This window comes from Panulirus ornatus, chromosome 45 (genome assembly GCF_036320965.1).
Source record: "Panulirus ornatus isolate Po-2019 chromosome 45, ASM3632096v1, whole genome shotgun sequence".
In the NCBI taxonomy this organism is placed as follows: Eukaryota; Metazoa; Arthropoda; class Malacostraca; order Decapoda; family Palinuridae; genus Panulirus; species Panulirus ornatus.
The window spans coordinates 9224549-9242201 of record NC_092268.1 but is presented as its reverse complement, the minus strand read 5'-3'; the positions used below and the strand labels follow the sequence as shown (position 1 = coordinate 9242201).

The window sequence follows — 17653 nt, the reverse complement described above, 5'->3', positions numbered from 1 at the left end:
GAGAGTGTGGGGAAGGGGGGGTCGTAGATGGTTCGTGTGGTGGCCTTGTGTGAGGTTGTCTGCTGGTTTTATGGCCATTTGCTTCCTTCAGTGAATGCATGTCGAGAGAGAGACATTCATCTCCTTCACTGGACTCCCATTCGAAAGAAGGCATTCACTTCTTTCACTGGTCGTTCAGTCACAAGAAAATATTCACAGTATTCTCTGGTCGTCAGCTGGTAGGGAATATTCAGAAAACTACCGAACGACTTAATTGGTCTTACGATAATTGACAGTTTATCTCCCCGCACCTGCCTTCATCTTCTCCCCAGTGGACCAGTCATCTCCCTAGTGGACCAGTCATCTCCCCTGTGGACCATTTATCTCCTCCCAATGGACCAGTCATCAACTCCCTAGTGGACCTGTCATCATCTCCCCAGTGGACCAGTCATCATCTCCCTAGTGGACCAGTCATCATCTCCCCAGTGGACCAGTTATCATCTCCCCAGTGGACCAGTCATCATCTCCCCAGTGGACCAGTCATCTCCCTAGTGGACCAGTCATCATCTCCCCAGTGGACCAGTCATCATCTCCCCAGTGGACCAGTTATCATCTCCCTAGTGGACCAGTCATCATCTCCCCAGTGGACCAGTCATCATCTCCCTAGTGGACCAGTCATCATCTCCCCAGTGGACCAGTCATCTCCCCATTGGACCAGTCATCATCTCCCCAGTGGACCAGTCATCTCCCGTGTGGACCAGTCATCTCCCCTGTGGACCATTTATATCCTCCCAATGGACCAGTCATCATCTCCCTAGTGGACCTGTCATCATCTCCCCAGTGGACCAGTCATCATCTCCCTAGTGGACCAGTCATCATCTCCCCAGTGGACCAGTTATCATCTCCCTAGTGGACCAGTCATCATCTCCCCAGTGGACCAGTCATCTCCCTAGTGGACCAGTCATCATCTCCCCAGTGGACCAGTCATCATCTCCTCAGTGGACCAGTTATCATCTCCCTAGTGGACCAGTCATCATCTCCCTAGTGGACCAGTCATCATCTCCCTAGTGGACCAGTCATCATCTCCCCAGTGGACCAGTCATCTCCTCATTGGACCAGTCATCGTCTCCCCAGTGGACCAGTCATCTCCCGTGTGGACCAGTCATCTCCCCTGTGGACCATTTATCTCCTCCCAATGGACCAGTCATCATCTCCCTAGTGGACCTGTCATCATCTCCCCAGTGGACCAGTCATCATCTCCCTAGTGGACCAGTCATCATCTCCCCAGTGGACCAGTTATCATCTCCCTAGTGGACCAGTCATTATCTCCCCAGTGGACCAGTCATCTCCCTAGTGGACCAGTCATCATCTCCCCAGTGGACCAGTCATCATCTCCCCAGTGGACCAGTTATCATCTCCCTAGTGGACCAGTCATCATCTCCCCAGTGGACCAGTCATCATCTCCCTAGTGGACCAGTCATCATCTCCCCAGTGGACCAGTCATCTCCCCATTGGACCAGTCATCATCTCCCCAGTGGACCAGTCATCTCCCGTGTGGACCAGTCATCTCCCCTGTGGACCATTTATCTCCTCCCAATGAACCAGTCATCATCTCCCTAGTGGACCTGTCATCATCTCCCCAGTGGACCAGTCATCATCTCCCTAGTGGACCAGTCATCATCTCCCCAGTGGACCAGTTATCATCTCCCTAGTGGACCAGTCATCATCTCCCCAGTGGACCAGTCATCATCTCCCTAGTGGACCAGTCATCATCTCCCCAGTGGACCAGTCATCTCCCCATTGGACCAGTCACCATCTCCATAGTGGACCAGTCATCATCTCCCCAGTGGACCAGTCATCATCTACCCAGTGGACCAGTCATCATCTCCCCAGTGAACCAGTCATCATCTCCCCAGTGGACCAGTCATCATCTCCCCTGTGGACCAGTAATCATCTCCCCAGTGGACCAGTCATCTCCCCAGTGGACCAGTCATCATCTCCCCAGTGGACCAGTCATCATCTCCCCAGTGGACCAGTAATCATCTCCCCAGCGGACCAGTTCTCATATCCCCAAGTGGACCAGTTCCTCTCCTAGTGGACCAGTCCATCATCTCCCAGTGGGACCAGTCATCATCTCCCTAGTGGACAGTCATCATCTCCCCAGTGGACCAGTCTTCATCTCCCCAGTGGACCAGTCATCATCTCCCCAGTGGACCAGTCATCTCCGTGTGGACCATTTATCTCCTCCCAATGGACCAGTCACCATCTCCATAGTGGACCAGTCATCATCTCCCCAGTGGACCAGTTATCATCTCCCTAGTGGACCAGTCATCATCTCCCCAGTGGACCAGTCATCATCTCCCCAGTGGACCAGTCATCATCTACCCAGTGGACCAGTCATCATCTCCCCAGTGGACCAGTCATCATCTCCCCAGTGGACCAGTCATCATCTCCCCTGTGGACCAGTAATCATCTCCCCAGTGGACCAGTCATCATCTCCCCAGTGGACCAGTCATCATCTCCCCAGTGGACCAGTCATCATCTCCCCAGTGGACCAGTCATCATCTCCCAGCGGACCAGTTATCTCCCCAGTGGACCAGTCATCATCTCCCCAGCGGACCAGTCATCATCTCCCCCCAGTGGACCAATCATCATCTCCCCAGTGGATCAGTCATCATCTCCCCAGTGGACCAGTCATCATCTCCCCCCAGTGGACCAGTCATCATCTCCTCAGTGGACCAGTCATCATCTCCCCAGCGGACCAGTAATCATCTCCCTAGTGGACCAGTCATCATCTCCCCAGTGGACCAGTCATCATCTCCCCAGTGGACCAGTCATCATCTCCCCAGTGGACCAGTCATCATCTCCCCAGTGAACCAGTCATCATCTCCCCAGTGGACCAGTCATCATCTCCCCAGCAGACCAGTCATCATCTCCCCAGTGGACCAGTCATCATCTCCCCAGTGGACCAGTCATCATCTCCCCAGGTTTTCTCCTCGCCTCTCTTATCCCGTGTCCCTCTCCCTCCCTCAAACACGAGGGGGTGACATTTAAGTTATTGATCGACTCCCCCACCTCACCTCTCACCTCTCTCTCTCTCTCTCTCTCTCTCTCTCTCTCTCTCTCTCTCTCTCTCTCTCTCTCTCTCTCTCTCTCTCTCTCTCTCTCTCTCTCTCTCTCTCTATCTCTCCCTCCCTCCCTCTCTCTCTCTCTCTCTCTCTCTCCCTCCCTCTCTCCCTCTCTCTCTCTCTCTCTCTCTCTCTCTCTCTCTCTCTCTCTCTCTCTCTCTCTCTCTCTCAGACATGATCCACTCACGTCATTTTGATGCATAATGTCCCTCCCTCCTAGGAGGCTGGACGACCCCACCTGACCCCCCACTCCCCCCCACTCCCCCCGCCCCCCCACTCGCCCTTAAGACGACGCAGATGGGAGTAAAGTTTGGTTTCGGGGGTGGGGGGTGGGGGGGGAGGACGTCTTTGTCGTGAGGTGTTGCGCATGCGCGGGCTGGGGTCCGGGGGGGACGTGGACGCTGAAGCGTAGACCAATGATGGTCTCTGGGATAACCAATGTACGACGTGTGGTCGTATACCGTCGTGTTCAAGGGTCGTATACCGTCGTGTTCAAGGGTCGTATACCGTCGTGTTCAAGGGTCGTATACCGTCGTGCTGAAGGGTCGTATACCGTCGTGTTCAAGGGTCGTATACCGTCGTGTTCAAGGGTCGTATACCGTCGTGTTCAAGGGTCGTATACCGTCGTGTTCAAGGGTCGTATACCGTCGTGTTCAAGGGTCGTATACCGTCGTGTTCAAGGGTCGTATACCGTCGTGTTCAAGGGTCGTATACCGTCGTGTTCAAGGGTCGTATACCGTCGTGTTCAAGGGTCGTATACCGTCGTGCTGAAGGGTCGTATACCGTCGTGTTCAAGGGTCGTATACCGTCGTGTTCAAGGGTCGTATACCGTCGTGTTCAAGGGTCGTATACCGTCGTGTTCAAGGGTCGTATACCGTCGTGTTCAAGGGTCGTATACCGTCGTGTTCAAGGGTCGTATACCGTCGTGTTCAAGGGTCGTATACCGTCGTGTTCAAGGGTCGTATACCGTCGTGCTGAAGGGTCGTATACCGTCGTGTTCAAGGGTCGTATACCGTCGTGTTCAAGGGTCGTATACCGTCGTGTTCAAGGGTCGTATACCGTCGTGTTCAAGGGTCGTATACCGTCGTGTTCAAGGGTCGTATACCGTCGTGTTCAAGGGTCGTATACCGTCGTGTTCAAGGGTCGTATACCGTCGTGTTCAAGGGTCGTTCCTTCAACCCCAACCGTCCGAATTACGACAATATGTTAATCATACATTTAACACAGCTAACATGTCCCTCAGCTAACATAGCTTTTTCTATTTTGGCAGTACAAAGCTAACACATCAACTCCCCCCCCCCCCACCTTTCACAGAGCTAACAAAAGCTGAACACACTTAGCTGTTTATAGAGCTATTGTACAAAGCTAACAGCATTATTATTTTTTTTCGTATAGAGGAATTTGTAGATTTAACATTTACAGTTAACAAGATAACAGCATCATTAACATTTAGAGTTAACAAGATAACAGCATCATTAACATTTACAGTTAACAAGATAACAGCATCATTAACATTTACAGTTAACAAGATAACAGCATCATTAACATTTAGAGTTAACAAGATAACAGCATCATTAACATTTACAGTTAACAAGATAACAGCATCATTAACATTTACAGTTAACAAGATAACAGCATCATTAACATTTACAGTTAACAAGATAACAGCATCATTAACATTTACAGTTAACAAGATAACAGCATTATTAACATTTACAGTTAACAAGATAACAGCATCATTAACATTTACAGTTAACAAGATAACAGCATCATTAACATTTACAGTTAACAAGATAACAGCATCATTAACATTTACAGTTAACAAGATAACAGCATCATTAACATTTACAGTTAACAAGATAACAGCATCATTAACATTTACAGTTAACAAGATAACAGCATCATTAACATTTAGAGTTAACATGATAACAGCATCATTAACATTTACAGTTAACAAGATAACAGCATCATTAACATTTACAGTTAACAAGATAACAGCATCATTAACATTTAGAGTTAACATGATAACAGCATCATTAACATTTATTTACTAACAGATTGGACGTAATTATGATAAATTTTGTAACCTTTTCTCACAAGATCACCCCTCCTCTCATAAAGCAACCCCCCTCCTCTCATAAAGCAACCCCCCTCCTCTCATAAAGCAACCCCCCCTCCTCTCATAAAGCAACCCCCTCCTCTCATAAAGCAACCCCCCTCCTCTCATAAAGCAACCCTCTCTCTCATAAAGCAACCCCCATCCTCTCATAAAGCAACCCCCTCCTCTCTCATAAAGCAACCCCTCCTCTCATAAAGCAACCCCCCCTCCTCTCATAAGCAACCCCCCTCCTCTCATAAAGCAACCCTCTCTCTCATAAAGCAACCCCCCCTCCTCTCATAAAGCAACCCCCCTCCTCTCATAAAGCAACCCCCCCTCCTCTCATAAAGCAACCCCCCCTCCTCTCATAAAGCAACCCCCTCCTCTCATAAAGCAACCCTCTCTCTCATAAAGCAACCCCCCCTCTCTCTTAAAGCAACCCCCTCTCTCATAAAGCAACCCCCCCCTCCTCTCATAAAGCAATCCCCCTCTCATAAAGCAACCCCCTCCTCTCATAAAGCAACCCCCCCTCCTCTCATAAAGCAACCCTCTCTCTCATAAAGCAACCCCCTCCTCTCATAAAGCAACCCCCCCTCCTCTCATAAAGCAACCCCCCCTCCTCTCATAAAGCAACCCCCCTCCTCTCATAAAGCAACCCCCTCCTCTCATAAAGCAACCCCCCTCCTCTCATAAAGCAACCCTCTCTCTCATAAAGCAACCCCCCCTCCTCTCATAAAGCAACCCCCTCCTCTCATAAAGCAACCCTCTCTCTCATAAAGCAACCCCCCTCCTCTCATAAAGCAACCCCCCTCCTCTCATAAAGCAACCCCCCTCCTCTCATAAAGCAACCCCCCTCCTCTCATAAAGCAACCCCCCTCCTCTCATAAAGCAACCCCCCCCTCATAAAGCAACCCCCCTCCTCTCATAAAGCAACCCCCATCCTCTCATAAAGCAACCCTCTCTCTCATAAAGCAACCCCCCTCCTCTCATAAAGCAACCCCCCTCATAAAGCAACCCCCCCTTCTCTCATAAAGCAACCCTCTCTCTCATAAAGCAACCCCCCTCCTCTCATAAAGCAACCCCCCCCCCTCATAAAGCAACCCCCCTCATAAAGCAACCCCCCCTTCTCTCATAAAGCAACCCTCTCTCTCATAAAGCAACCCCCCTCCTCTCATAAAGCAACCCCCCCCTCATAAAGCAACCCCCCTCATAAAGCAACCCCCCCTCCTCTCATAAAGCAACCCCCCCCTCATAAAGCAACCCCCCTCATAAAGCAACCCCCCCCCTCCTCTCATAAAGCAACCCCCCCCTCATAAAGCAACCCCCCTCATAAAGCAACCCCCCCCTCCTCTCATAAAGCAACCCCCCCCTCATAAAGCAACCCCCCCTCCTCTCATAAAGCAACCCCCCTCCTCTCATAAAGCAACCCCCCTCATAAAGCAACCCTCTCTCTCATAAAGCAACCCCCCTCCTCTCATAAAGCAACCCCCCCTCCTCTCATAAAGCAACCCCCCCCTCCTCTCATAAAGCAACCCCCCTCCTCTCATAAAGCAACCCCCCCCTCATAAAGCAACCCCCCCCTCATAAAGCAACCCCCCCCCACACACACACAAACCAACCATAATGCATTGTCGTCTTCTCCGTTTCCCACAGGAGACATCGAGCGCCTGCAGCGGTTCTGGATGACAGGGACGTGTAAACCCATGAAACAGCAGAGACGCGCTTCAGAACCGCTGGCCATCGAGCAGTTTCTCTCTGCTTACTTACTGCTAGGCATTGGCATGGTCCTAGCCATCGTTCTCCTAGCACTCGAACACGTCTACTTCAAGTACGTCAGGAAACACTTAGCCAAGAAGGACAGTGGAGGATGCTGTGCACTCGTTAGCCTGGTGAGTCCACTCGTTAGCCTGGTCGTTCTCTCGTTAGTCCAGTCGTTCTCTCGTAAGTCCAGTCGTTCTCTCGTCAGCCTGGTGGGTCCAGCCGTTCTCTCGTTAGCCTGGTGAGTCCACTCGTTAGCCTGGTGAGTCCACTCGTTAGCCTGGTCGTTCTCTCGTTAGTCCAGTCGTTCTCTCGTTAGTCCAGTCGTTCTCTCGTCAGCCTGGTGGGTCCAGCCGTTCTCTCGTTAGCCTGGTGAGTCCACTCGTTAGCCTGGTCGTTCTCTCGTAAGTCCAGTCGTTCTCTCGTCAGCCTGGTGGGTCCAGCCGTTCTCTCGTTAGCCTGGTGAGTCCACTCGTTAGCCTGGTGAGTCCACTCGTTAGCCTGGTCGTTCTCTCGTTAGTCCAGTCGTTCTCTCGTAAGTCCAGTCGTTCTCTCGTCAGCCTGGTGGGTCCAGCCGTTCTCTCGTTAGCCTGGTGAGTCCACTCGTTAGCCTGGTGAGTCCACTCGTTAGCCTGGTCGTTCTCTCGTTAGTCCAGTCGTTCTCTCGTAAGTCCAGTCGTTCTCTCGTCAGCCTGGTGGGTCCAGCCGTTCTCTCGTTAGCCTGGTGAGTCCACTCGTTAGCCTGGTGAGTCCACTCGTTAGCCTGGTCGTTCTCTCGTTAGTCTGGTGAGTCCACTCGTTAGCCTGATCGTTCTCTCGTTAGCCTGGTCGTTCTCTCGTTAGCCTGGTGAGTCCAGTCGTTCTCTCGTTAGCCTGGTGAGTCCACTCGTTCTCTCGTTAGCCTGGTGAGTCCACTCGTTAGCCTGGTGAGTCCACTCGTTAGCCTGGTGAGTCCACTCGTTAGCCTGGTGAGTCCACTCGTTAGCCTGGTCGTTCTCTCGTTAGTCCAGTCGTTCTCTCGTAAGTCCAGTCGTTCTCTCGTCAGCCTGGTGGGTCCAGCCGTTCTCTCGTTAGCCTGGTGAGTCCACTCGTTAGCCTGGTGAGTCCACTCGTTAGCCTGGTGAGTCCACTCGTTAGCCTGGTGAGTCCAGCCGTTCTCTCGTTAGCCTGGTGAGTCCACTCGTTAGCCTGGTGAGTCCACTCGTTAGCCTGGTCGTTCTCTCGTTAGTCCAGTCGTTCTCTCGTAAGTCCAGTCGTTCTCTCGTCAGCCTGGTGGGTCCAGCCGTTCTCTCGTTAGCCTGGTGAGTCCACTCGTTAGCCTGGTGAGTCCACTCGTTAGCCTGGTCGTTCTCTCGTTAGTCTGGTGAGTCCACTCGTTAGCCTGATCGTTCTCTCGTTAGCCTGGTCGTTCTCTCGTTAGCCTGGTGAGTCCAGTCGTTCTCTCGTTACCCTGGTGAGTCCACTCGTTCTCTCGTTAGCCTGGTGAGTCCACTCGTTAGCCTGGTCGTTCTCTCGTTAGTCCAGTCGTTCTCTCGTTAGCCTGGTGGGTCCAGTCGTTCTCTCGTTAGCCTGGTGGGTCCAGTCGTTCTCTCGTTAGCCTGGTGGGTCCAGTCGTTCTCTCGTTAGCCTGGTGAGTCCACTCGTTAGCCTGGTGAGTCCAGTCGTTAGCCTGGTGAGTCCAGTCGTTCTCTCATATAATGTAGTATAATTCTTGTAGTATTGTAGGACATATAGTGTAGTATAATTCTTGTAGTATTGTAGGACATATAATGTAGTATAATTCTTGTAGTATTGTAGGACATATAATGTAGTATAATTCTTGTAGTATTGTAGGACATATAATGTAGTATAATTCTTGTAGTATTGTAGGACATATAATGTTGTATAATTCTTGTAGTATTGTAGGACATATAATGTTGTATAATTCTTGTAGTATTGTAGGACATATAATGTAGTATAATTCTTGTAGTATTGTAGGACATATAATGTTGTATAATTCTTGTAGTATTGTAGGACATATAATGTTGTATAATTCTTGTAGTATTGTAGGACATATAATGTTGTATAATTCTTGTAGTATTGTAGGACATATAATGTTGTATAATTCTTGTAGTATTGTAGGACATATAATGTTGTATAATTCTTGTAGTATTGTAGGACATATAATGTTGTATAATTCTTGTAGTATTGTAGGACATATAATGTTGTATAATTCTTGTAGTATTGTAGGACATATAATGTTGTATAATTCTTGTATTGTAGACATATAATGTTGTATAATTCTTGTAGTATTGTAGGACATATAATGTTGTATAATTCTTGTAGTATTGTAGGACATATAATGTTGTATAATTCTTGTAGTATTGTAGGACATATAATGTTGTATAATTCTTGTAGTATTGTAGGACATATAATGTTGTATAATTCTTGTAGTATTGTAGGACATATAATGTTGTATAATTCTTGTAGTATTGTAGGACATATAATGTTGTATAATTCTTGTAGTATTGTAGGACATATAATGTTGTATAATTCTTGTAGTATTGTAGGACATATAATGTTGTATAATTCTTGTAGTATTGTAGGACATATAATGTTGTATAATTCTTGTAGTATTGTAGGACATATAATGTTGTATAATTCTTGTAGTATTGTAGGACATATAATGTTGTATAATTCTTGTAGTATTGTAGGACATATAATGTTGTATAATTCTTGTAGTATTGTAGGACATATAATGTTGTATAATTCTTGTAGTATTGTAGGACATATAATGTTGTATAATTCTTGTAGTATTGTAGGACATATAATGTTGTATAATTCTTGTAGTATTGTAGGACATATAATGTTGTATAATTCTTGTAGTATTGTAGGACATATAATGTTGTATAATTCTTGTAGTATTGTAGGACATATAATGTTGTATAATTCTTGTAGTATTGTAGGGCATATAATGTTGTATAATTCTTGTAGTATTGTAGGACATATAATGTAGTATAATTCTTGTAGTATTGTAGGACATATAATGTTGTATAATTCTTGTAGTATTGTAGGACATATAGTGTTGTATAATTCTTGTAGTATTGTAGGACATATAATGTAGTATAATTCTTGTAGTATTGTAGGACATATAATGTTGTATAATTCTTGTAGTATTGTAGGACATATAATGTTGTATAATTCTTGTAGTATTGTAGGACATGTTTGTTTACATTCCTCTCTGTCTTGTCTTTGGTTGGAGAGTCATCAGCTTCAGTGTCAGCCTTTGAGCATTTATATTAATGGTTTGACCCAGTGTCTAATGGTTTGACCCAGTGTCTAATGGTTTGACCCAGTGTCTAATGGTTTGACCCAGTATCTAATGGTTTGACCCAGTGTCTAATAGTTTGACCTAGTGTCTAATGGTTTGACCCAGTGTCTAATGGTTTGACCCAGTGTCTGATGGTTTGACCCAGTGTCTAATGGTTTGACCCAGTGTCTAATGGTTTGACCCAGTGTCTGATGGTTTGACCCAGTGTCTAATGGTTTGACCCAGTGTCTAATGGTTTGACCCAGTGTCTAATGGTTTGACCCAGTGTCTAATGGTTTGACCCAGTTTCTGATGGTTTGACCCAGTGTCTAATGATTTGACCCAGTGTCTAATGGTTTGACCCAGTGTCTAATGGTTTGACCCAGTGTCTAATGGTTTGACCCAGTTTCTGATGGTTTGACCCAGTGTCTGATGGTTTGACCCAGTGTCTAATGGTTTGACCCAGTGTCTGATGGTTTGACCCAGTGTTTAATGGTTTGACCCAGTATCTAATGGTTTGACCCAGTATCTAATGGTTTGACCCAGTGTCTAATGGTTTGACCCAGTATCTAATGGTTTGACCCAGTGTCTAATGGTTTGACCCAGTGTCTAATGGTTTGACCCAGTGTCTAATGGTTTGACCCATTGTCTAATGGTTTGACCCAGTGTCTAATGGTTTGACCCAGTGTCTAATGGTTTGACTCAGTGTCTAATGGTTTGACCTAGTGTCTAATGATTTGACCCAGTGTCTAATGGTTTGACCCAGTGTCTAATGGTTTGACCCAGTGTCTAATGGTTTGACTCAGTGTCTAATGGTTTGACCTAGTGTCTAATGATTTGACCCAGTGTCTAATGGTTTGACCCAGTGTCTAATGATTTGACCCAGTGTCTAATGATTTGACCCAGTGTCTAATGGTTTGACCCAGTGTCTAATGATTTGACCCAGTGTCTGATGGTTTGACCCAGTGTCTAATGATTTGACCCAGTGTCTAATGATTTGACCCAGTGTCTAATGGTTTGACCCAGTGTCTAATGATTTGACCCAGTGTCTAATGGTTTGACCCAGTGTCTAATGATTTGACCCAGTGTCTAATGGTTTGACCCAGTGTCTAATGGTTTGACCCAGTGTCTAATGGTTTGACCCAGTGTCTGATGATTTGACCCAGTGTCTAATGGTTTGACCCAGTGTCTAATGGTTTGACCTAGTGTCTAATGATTTGACCCAGTGTCTAATGGTTTGACCTAGTGTCTAATGATTTGACCCAGTGTCTAATGGTTTGACCCAGTGTCTAATGGTTTGACCCAGTGTCTAATGGTTTGACCCAGTGTCTAATGATTTGACCCAGTGTCTAATGGTTTGACCCAGTGTCTGATGATTTGACCCAGTGTCTAATGATTTGACCCAGTGTCTAATGGTTTGACCTAGTGTCTAATGATTTGACCCAGTGTCTAATGATTTGACCCAGTGTCTAATGGTTTGACCCAGTGTCTAATGGTTTGACCCAGTGTCTAATGGTTTGACCCAGTGTCTAATGGTTTGACCCAGTGTCTAATGGTTTGACCCAGTGTCATATTAATCACTACTGCTTTACGCCATTATTTACATTTTTGTTTACACGTACTCCAGTTAAATATGTGTATAAAGATGTTAATAATTGTGTGGGTTGTTTACATTGAGATGTTAAATAGTTTGTGATAGTGATGTTAATGCTACCCTCTGTGTTGATGACCTCGTGTGTGGGTCTTGTGTAGTGTAGATAAAGAAGTTTGTCTCATCTTAAATGTTAATGTTGGTTAAAATGTTAATGTTGGTTAAAATGTTAATGTTGGTTAAAATGTTAATGTTGGTTAAAATGTTAATGTTGGTTAAAATGTTAATGTTGGTTAAAATGTTAATGTTGGTTAGAATATTGATGTTGGTTAAAATGTTAATGTTGGTTAAAATGTTAATGTTGGTTCAAATGTTAATGTTGGTTAGAATGTTAATGTTGGTTAAAATGTTAATGTTGGTTAAAATGTTAATGTTGGTTAAAATCATGAAAGTTATCATTCCATACATTTCTCTCTTTGGTCTTGATTAATTTCCTTTGTCATTTTCATTATCAGTTATAGATTCATAGATTATAGAGAAGTCTTTGTATCTCGTGTGTGTATATATATATACATTCTCTCTCTCTCTCTCTCTCTCTCTCTCTCTCTCTCTCTCTCTCTCTCTCTCTCTCTCTCTCTCTCTCTCGTCTCAAACATATTCTTCAATCTTTCCCTCTCTTTCCACCATCCACCACTTCTAACTCCCTCCCCACCACCATCCACCTCTCTTAACCCCTTCGCCCACCACCATCCACCTCTCTTAACTTGCTCCCGCCTTTTCTCTCTTCCAACAGAGTATGGGCAAGTCGCTAACGTTCCGTGGGGCAGTTTACGAGGCCACGGACAAACTGCGTCGACACCGGTGTCGGGATCCGCTGTGCGATACGCACATCTGGAAGGTCAAACACGAGTTGGACATGGCCAGGATGAGGATCAAACACCTGGAAAAGGAACTGGAAGCCAATGGGGTGAAACCCTCGCTCAAGAAGCAACAGCCACAGGCGGCAAGGTAAGGTGTCTGGAAGCCTTCTGGAACGTAGTCTGTCCCACAACACAACCTTCCCTTCCCACAACACAACCTTAACCTGGAAAGAAAAATCTTTAAAGGAAAAACTGGGAAAACCTTGGAAGAAACATGTTTTCCAGGACCTTCCCCAAAACTTGTTTTCCAGACCTTCCCCAAAACTTTTTTCCAGACCTCCCCCAAAACTTGTTTTCCAGACCTCCCCCAAAACTTGTTTTCCAGACCTTCCCGAAAACTTGTTTTCCAGACCTTCCCCAAAACTTGTTTTCCAGGACCTTCCCCAAAACTTGTTTTCCAGGACCTTCCCCAAAACTTGTTTTCCAGACCTTCCCCAAAACTTGCTTTCCAGGACCTTCCCGAAAACTTTTTTCCAGACCTTCCCCAAAACTTTTTTTCCAGACCTTCCCCAAAACTTGTTTTCCAGGACCTTCCCCAAAACTTGTTTTCCAGGACCTTCCCGAAAACTTGTTTTCCAGACCTTCCCCAAAACTTGTTTTCCAGACCTTCCCCAAAACTTGTTTTCCAGACCTTCCCGAAAACTTGTTTTCCAGACCTTCCCCAAAACTTGTTTTCCAGACCTTCCCCAAAACTTGTTTTCCAGACCTTCCCCAAAACTTTTTTCCAGACCTTCCCGAAAACTTGTTTTCCAGACCTTCCCCAAAACTTGTTTTCCAGACCTTCCCCAAAACTTGTTTTCCAGACCTTCCCCAAAACTTGTTTTCCAGGACCTTCCCCAAAACTTGTTTTCCAGGACCTTCCCCAAAACTTGTTTTCCAGACCTTCCCCAAAACTTGTTTTCCAGGACCTTCCCCAAAACTTGTTTTCTAGACCTTCCCCAAAACTTGTTTTCCAGGAAAATCTTCCCTGGAAAACGATTCTTTTGAGAAACCTTCCCCTGGAAACCCCTTCCCTGGAAGATCTCCCTCAGAAAAGTTTTCCTAAAAAAAGAAGAACAAAGGTGAACTTCCTCTTGGAAAGGTTGCTGGAAAATCTTTCTGCAAGATGACCATCTATGAAACCTTCTGGTAGAAACCCACCTGAAAACCCTTCTGGTAGAGACCCCCCCCCCCCAAAGAGCCTTTCCCTGAATCTCTTAGAAAACCACCTGGAAAACTTTACTACTGGAAAACCATCCAGAAAACCTTCCAGTGGAAAGCTTTGCCGGTGAAGAACTTCCTCAAGAAAACCACCTGGAAAGCCTTTCCTGGACCAAATTTTCTGGAAACTTTTCCATTAGAAAACTTGTTAAAAACCTTCCCCCAAAACCCCTCCCCTTCCCCCTCCTGGAAAATCCCATGGAAACCTCTTCCAGTAAACCTTGCCAGAAACCCTTCATCAACTCTGCAAACCTTTTGGCAGAACCGTCTTAGAGACAATCCTGAAACCTCTTTGGGAGAAAACCTTCAAGAGTACCCGATGGAAAACATTGTCAAAACCCCCTCTGGAAAACCTCCTGGAAAAGATGCAGTTTTCCTGTCCTTTTTTTTTTTTTTGCCTTCTTTTCCCGCCAGTGTCTTGCAATGGTGACCTCCAAGAGTGTGTTGTGAGAGAGCCTTTGCTCTCGTTGAATGTGAGGCTTAAGTGGCCTCCAAGTCTATGACTTATTCTTTCTCAGTCTTCAATACATGTTCCAGAAGCATTTCCCTCTGGTTTTTGCATTTTCTTTGCCCCGCTATTATTCAAGTCTGATTTCCATGCCAACTTATGCTCACTTTACCGTAGTGATCCACTTCTCATTGATTTCTGTTGACACTTCGAGTTCGACGTTTTGAAAGTCACTTGTCGAGGTCAAGCTGTTGAGTTCCTTTTCCAAACAACATCACGTCACACTTGCACTTTGACCTCTGTGCATCACCTTTGACCCTAATAACTCTACCATGACATCCAGTTAACCACTCATGGTCCAGCTGGGTACTACAAGGTACGACATGAATGAATGAGAACGATGCTTCACCATATGTATGTATTATGCATCTCTTGTGTTTGACTTGTTAAACAAACTTGTTATAGTGTAAGCATTCTCTTCTCATGCCTGAAACCGATTTTTTAATTATTCTTATTATTTAAAAGAAATGAATTTGTCATCGTGTTTTGTGTCATGGTCTTGGCATCAAGGTTTTGAAGGAGTTATTTATCTTTTTGTTGATTAGTGAATTGATGACCTCAAGTTAACATGTCTCTCTCTCTCTCTCTCTCTCTCTCTCTCTCTCTCTCTCTCTCTCTCTCTCTCTCTCTCTCTCTCTCTCTCTCTCTCTCTGATTCCTCTACTGCATGACACACACACACACACACACACACACACACACACACACACACACATTCCCAAACGTCTTTGATGACAACATTGCTATTGCACAAAGTGTAAACACAGACTCATACCTGCCGTTCAACACACTGCAGGTGTTACTTCATTAATGTATGAAGTTTGACATAAACCTTTTAGTATTGAACTTGTAAAATGTCCCATGTCAAGGGACTGTATCATTGAACCACAACCTTATGGGTCATAACCAAGTTGTTTCTTTTGTTTTGACCTTTACCTCCACAACAATACTATATTGGTTCTATCTAACCCCTCCCCTCTTCCCAACCTCCCTCCTCCCCATCCTAACTCTTCTAGCTTTAATTGTTGGTTGGATGTAACTGCCCTTAATATTTTTGTTTACCCTTTAAGAACTAACACTTTGTTAATGCCAATGAGAAGACAATTGGACTTTATTCTTGTTGCCAGAGAGATAATATTGACTTATAACTACCCTTTTATAGCATAACCAAGGCTAACTAATGTACTCAAGGGTAATTATCACTTATCTCTGCCTCTAATTATATGAGTGCTTCTTGTCATGTCTCTACAGTAATTACTTTTAATTACTAGCCATAACATCCATTATTAATGTCTAACAAGATAAATTTCCTTTAGTTTTGCTTCATGAACAGAGAACATTCCATTACTACTGAATGCCAGATGGTTACCTTTCATTAGTTAATTATACCTGTAATGTAATCATGATAAGAGATTATTATTATAACTATTATTCCAGCCTCTCATTAGTTAATTATACCTGTAATGTAATCATGATAAGAGATTATTATTATAACTATTATTCCAGCCTCTCATTAGTTAATTATACCTGTAATGTAATCATGATAAGAGATTATTATTATAACTATTATTCCAGCCTCTCATTAGTTAATTATACCTGTAATGTAATCATGATAAGAGATTATTATTATAACTATTATTCCAGCCTCTCATTAGTTAATTATACCTGTAATGTAATCATGATAAGAGATTATTATTATAACTATTATTCCAGCCTCTCATTAGTTAATTATACCTGTAATGTAATCATGATAAGAGATTATTATTATAACTATTATTCCAGCCTCTCATTAGTTAATTATACCTGTAATGTAATCATTATAAGAGATTATTATTATAACTATTATTCCAGCCTCTCATTAGTTAATTATACCTGTAATGTAATCATGATAAGAGATTATTATTATAACTATTATTCCAGCCTCTCATTAGTTAATTATACCTGTAATGTAATCATGATAAGAGATTATTATTATAACTATTATTCCAGCCTCTCTCTCATATATTATCATCTGTTATTATTCTGTAAAGAGATGACGCATTCGTAATGCACGTTCAAGATATCTTCCTTTTATTGTTATATTGAGTAATGTGTGCTGTTAATGAACAGCCATACTAATTAATCCCCTTGAAAAGATTGCCTGCCTTAATTACTCCCCTTTAAATAGATAGCTGGACAGATAAATGGATATCTTACGTTACTACACCGCTCATTAATTATCTTACGTTACTACACCGCTCATTAATTATCTTACGTTACTACACCGCTCATTAATTATCTTACGTTACTACACCGCTCATTAATTATCTTACGTTACTACACCGCTCATTAATTATCTTACGTTACTACACCGCTCATTAATTATCTTACGTTACTACACCGCTCATTAATTACTGGCATATAATCACCTGCAGGTGGGTTGGTCTCATTGATATTGCCTCCATGTCACATCACTCCGTCAGTTTTAACTCGTCTGCATACTAACAACCCAATTATTCTTGCCATCTTCACGGGGTAACTTCACAAATGTCTCGAAGAAGTTATTAGCCAATTTGAGGGTAACTACACCAACTTGGTTCTCTCCTGTAGAAAAGTGCGACTCATTACTGCCTCATTATAGTGACTCAAACCTCACTACACATGATTGTTGGTCAAGCAAAATTCCTTTGCCTTTACTTTACGGAGAACTAATTTCCAAAGCCTCTCATTGAAATATATATATATATATATATATATATATATATATATATATATATATATATATATATATATATATTGCTTTGTCGCTGTCTCCTGCGTTTGCGAGGTAGCGCAAGGAAACAGACGAAAGAAATGGCCCAACCCACCCCCATACACATGTATATACATACGTCCACACACGCAAATATACATACCTACACAGCTTTCCATGGTTTACCCCAGACGCTTCACATGCCTTGATTCAATCCACTGACAGCACGTCAACCCCGGTATACCACATCGATCCAATTCACTCTATTCCATGCACGCCTTTCACCCTCCTGCATGTTCAGGCCCCGATCACTCAAAATCTTTTTCACTCCATCTTTCCACCTCCAATTTGGTCTCCCACTTCTCCTCGTTCCCTCCACCTCCGACACATATATCCTCTTGGTCAATCTTTCCTCACTCATTCTCTCCATGTGCCCAAACCATTTCAAAACA

The 17653-nt window shown here is 44.3% G+C and overlaps 1 protein-coding gene across 1 annotated transcript in view; it reads left to right on the top strand.

The window, feature by feature from the left end:
• Nucleotides 1–17653, top strand: part of LOC139762935 (glutamate receptor ionotropic, NMDA 2B-like) — a 421764-nt gene that overhangs the window by 357136 nt on the left and 46975 nt on the right. Inside the window, exons 19-20 of the mRNA XM_071688232.1 lie at nt 6859–7094; nt 12637–12851. Coding sequence (XP_071544333.1) covers nt 6859–7094; nt 12637–12851 — 451 coding nt within the window. The remainder of the gene's footprint in view (nt 1–6858; nt 7095–12636; nt 12852–17653) is intronic.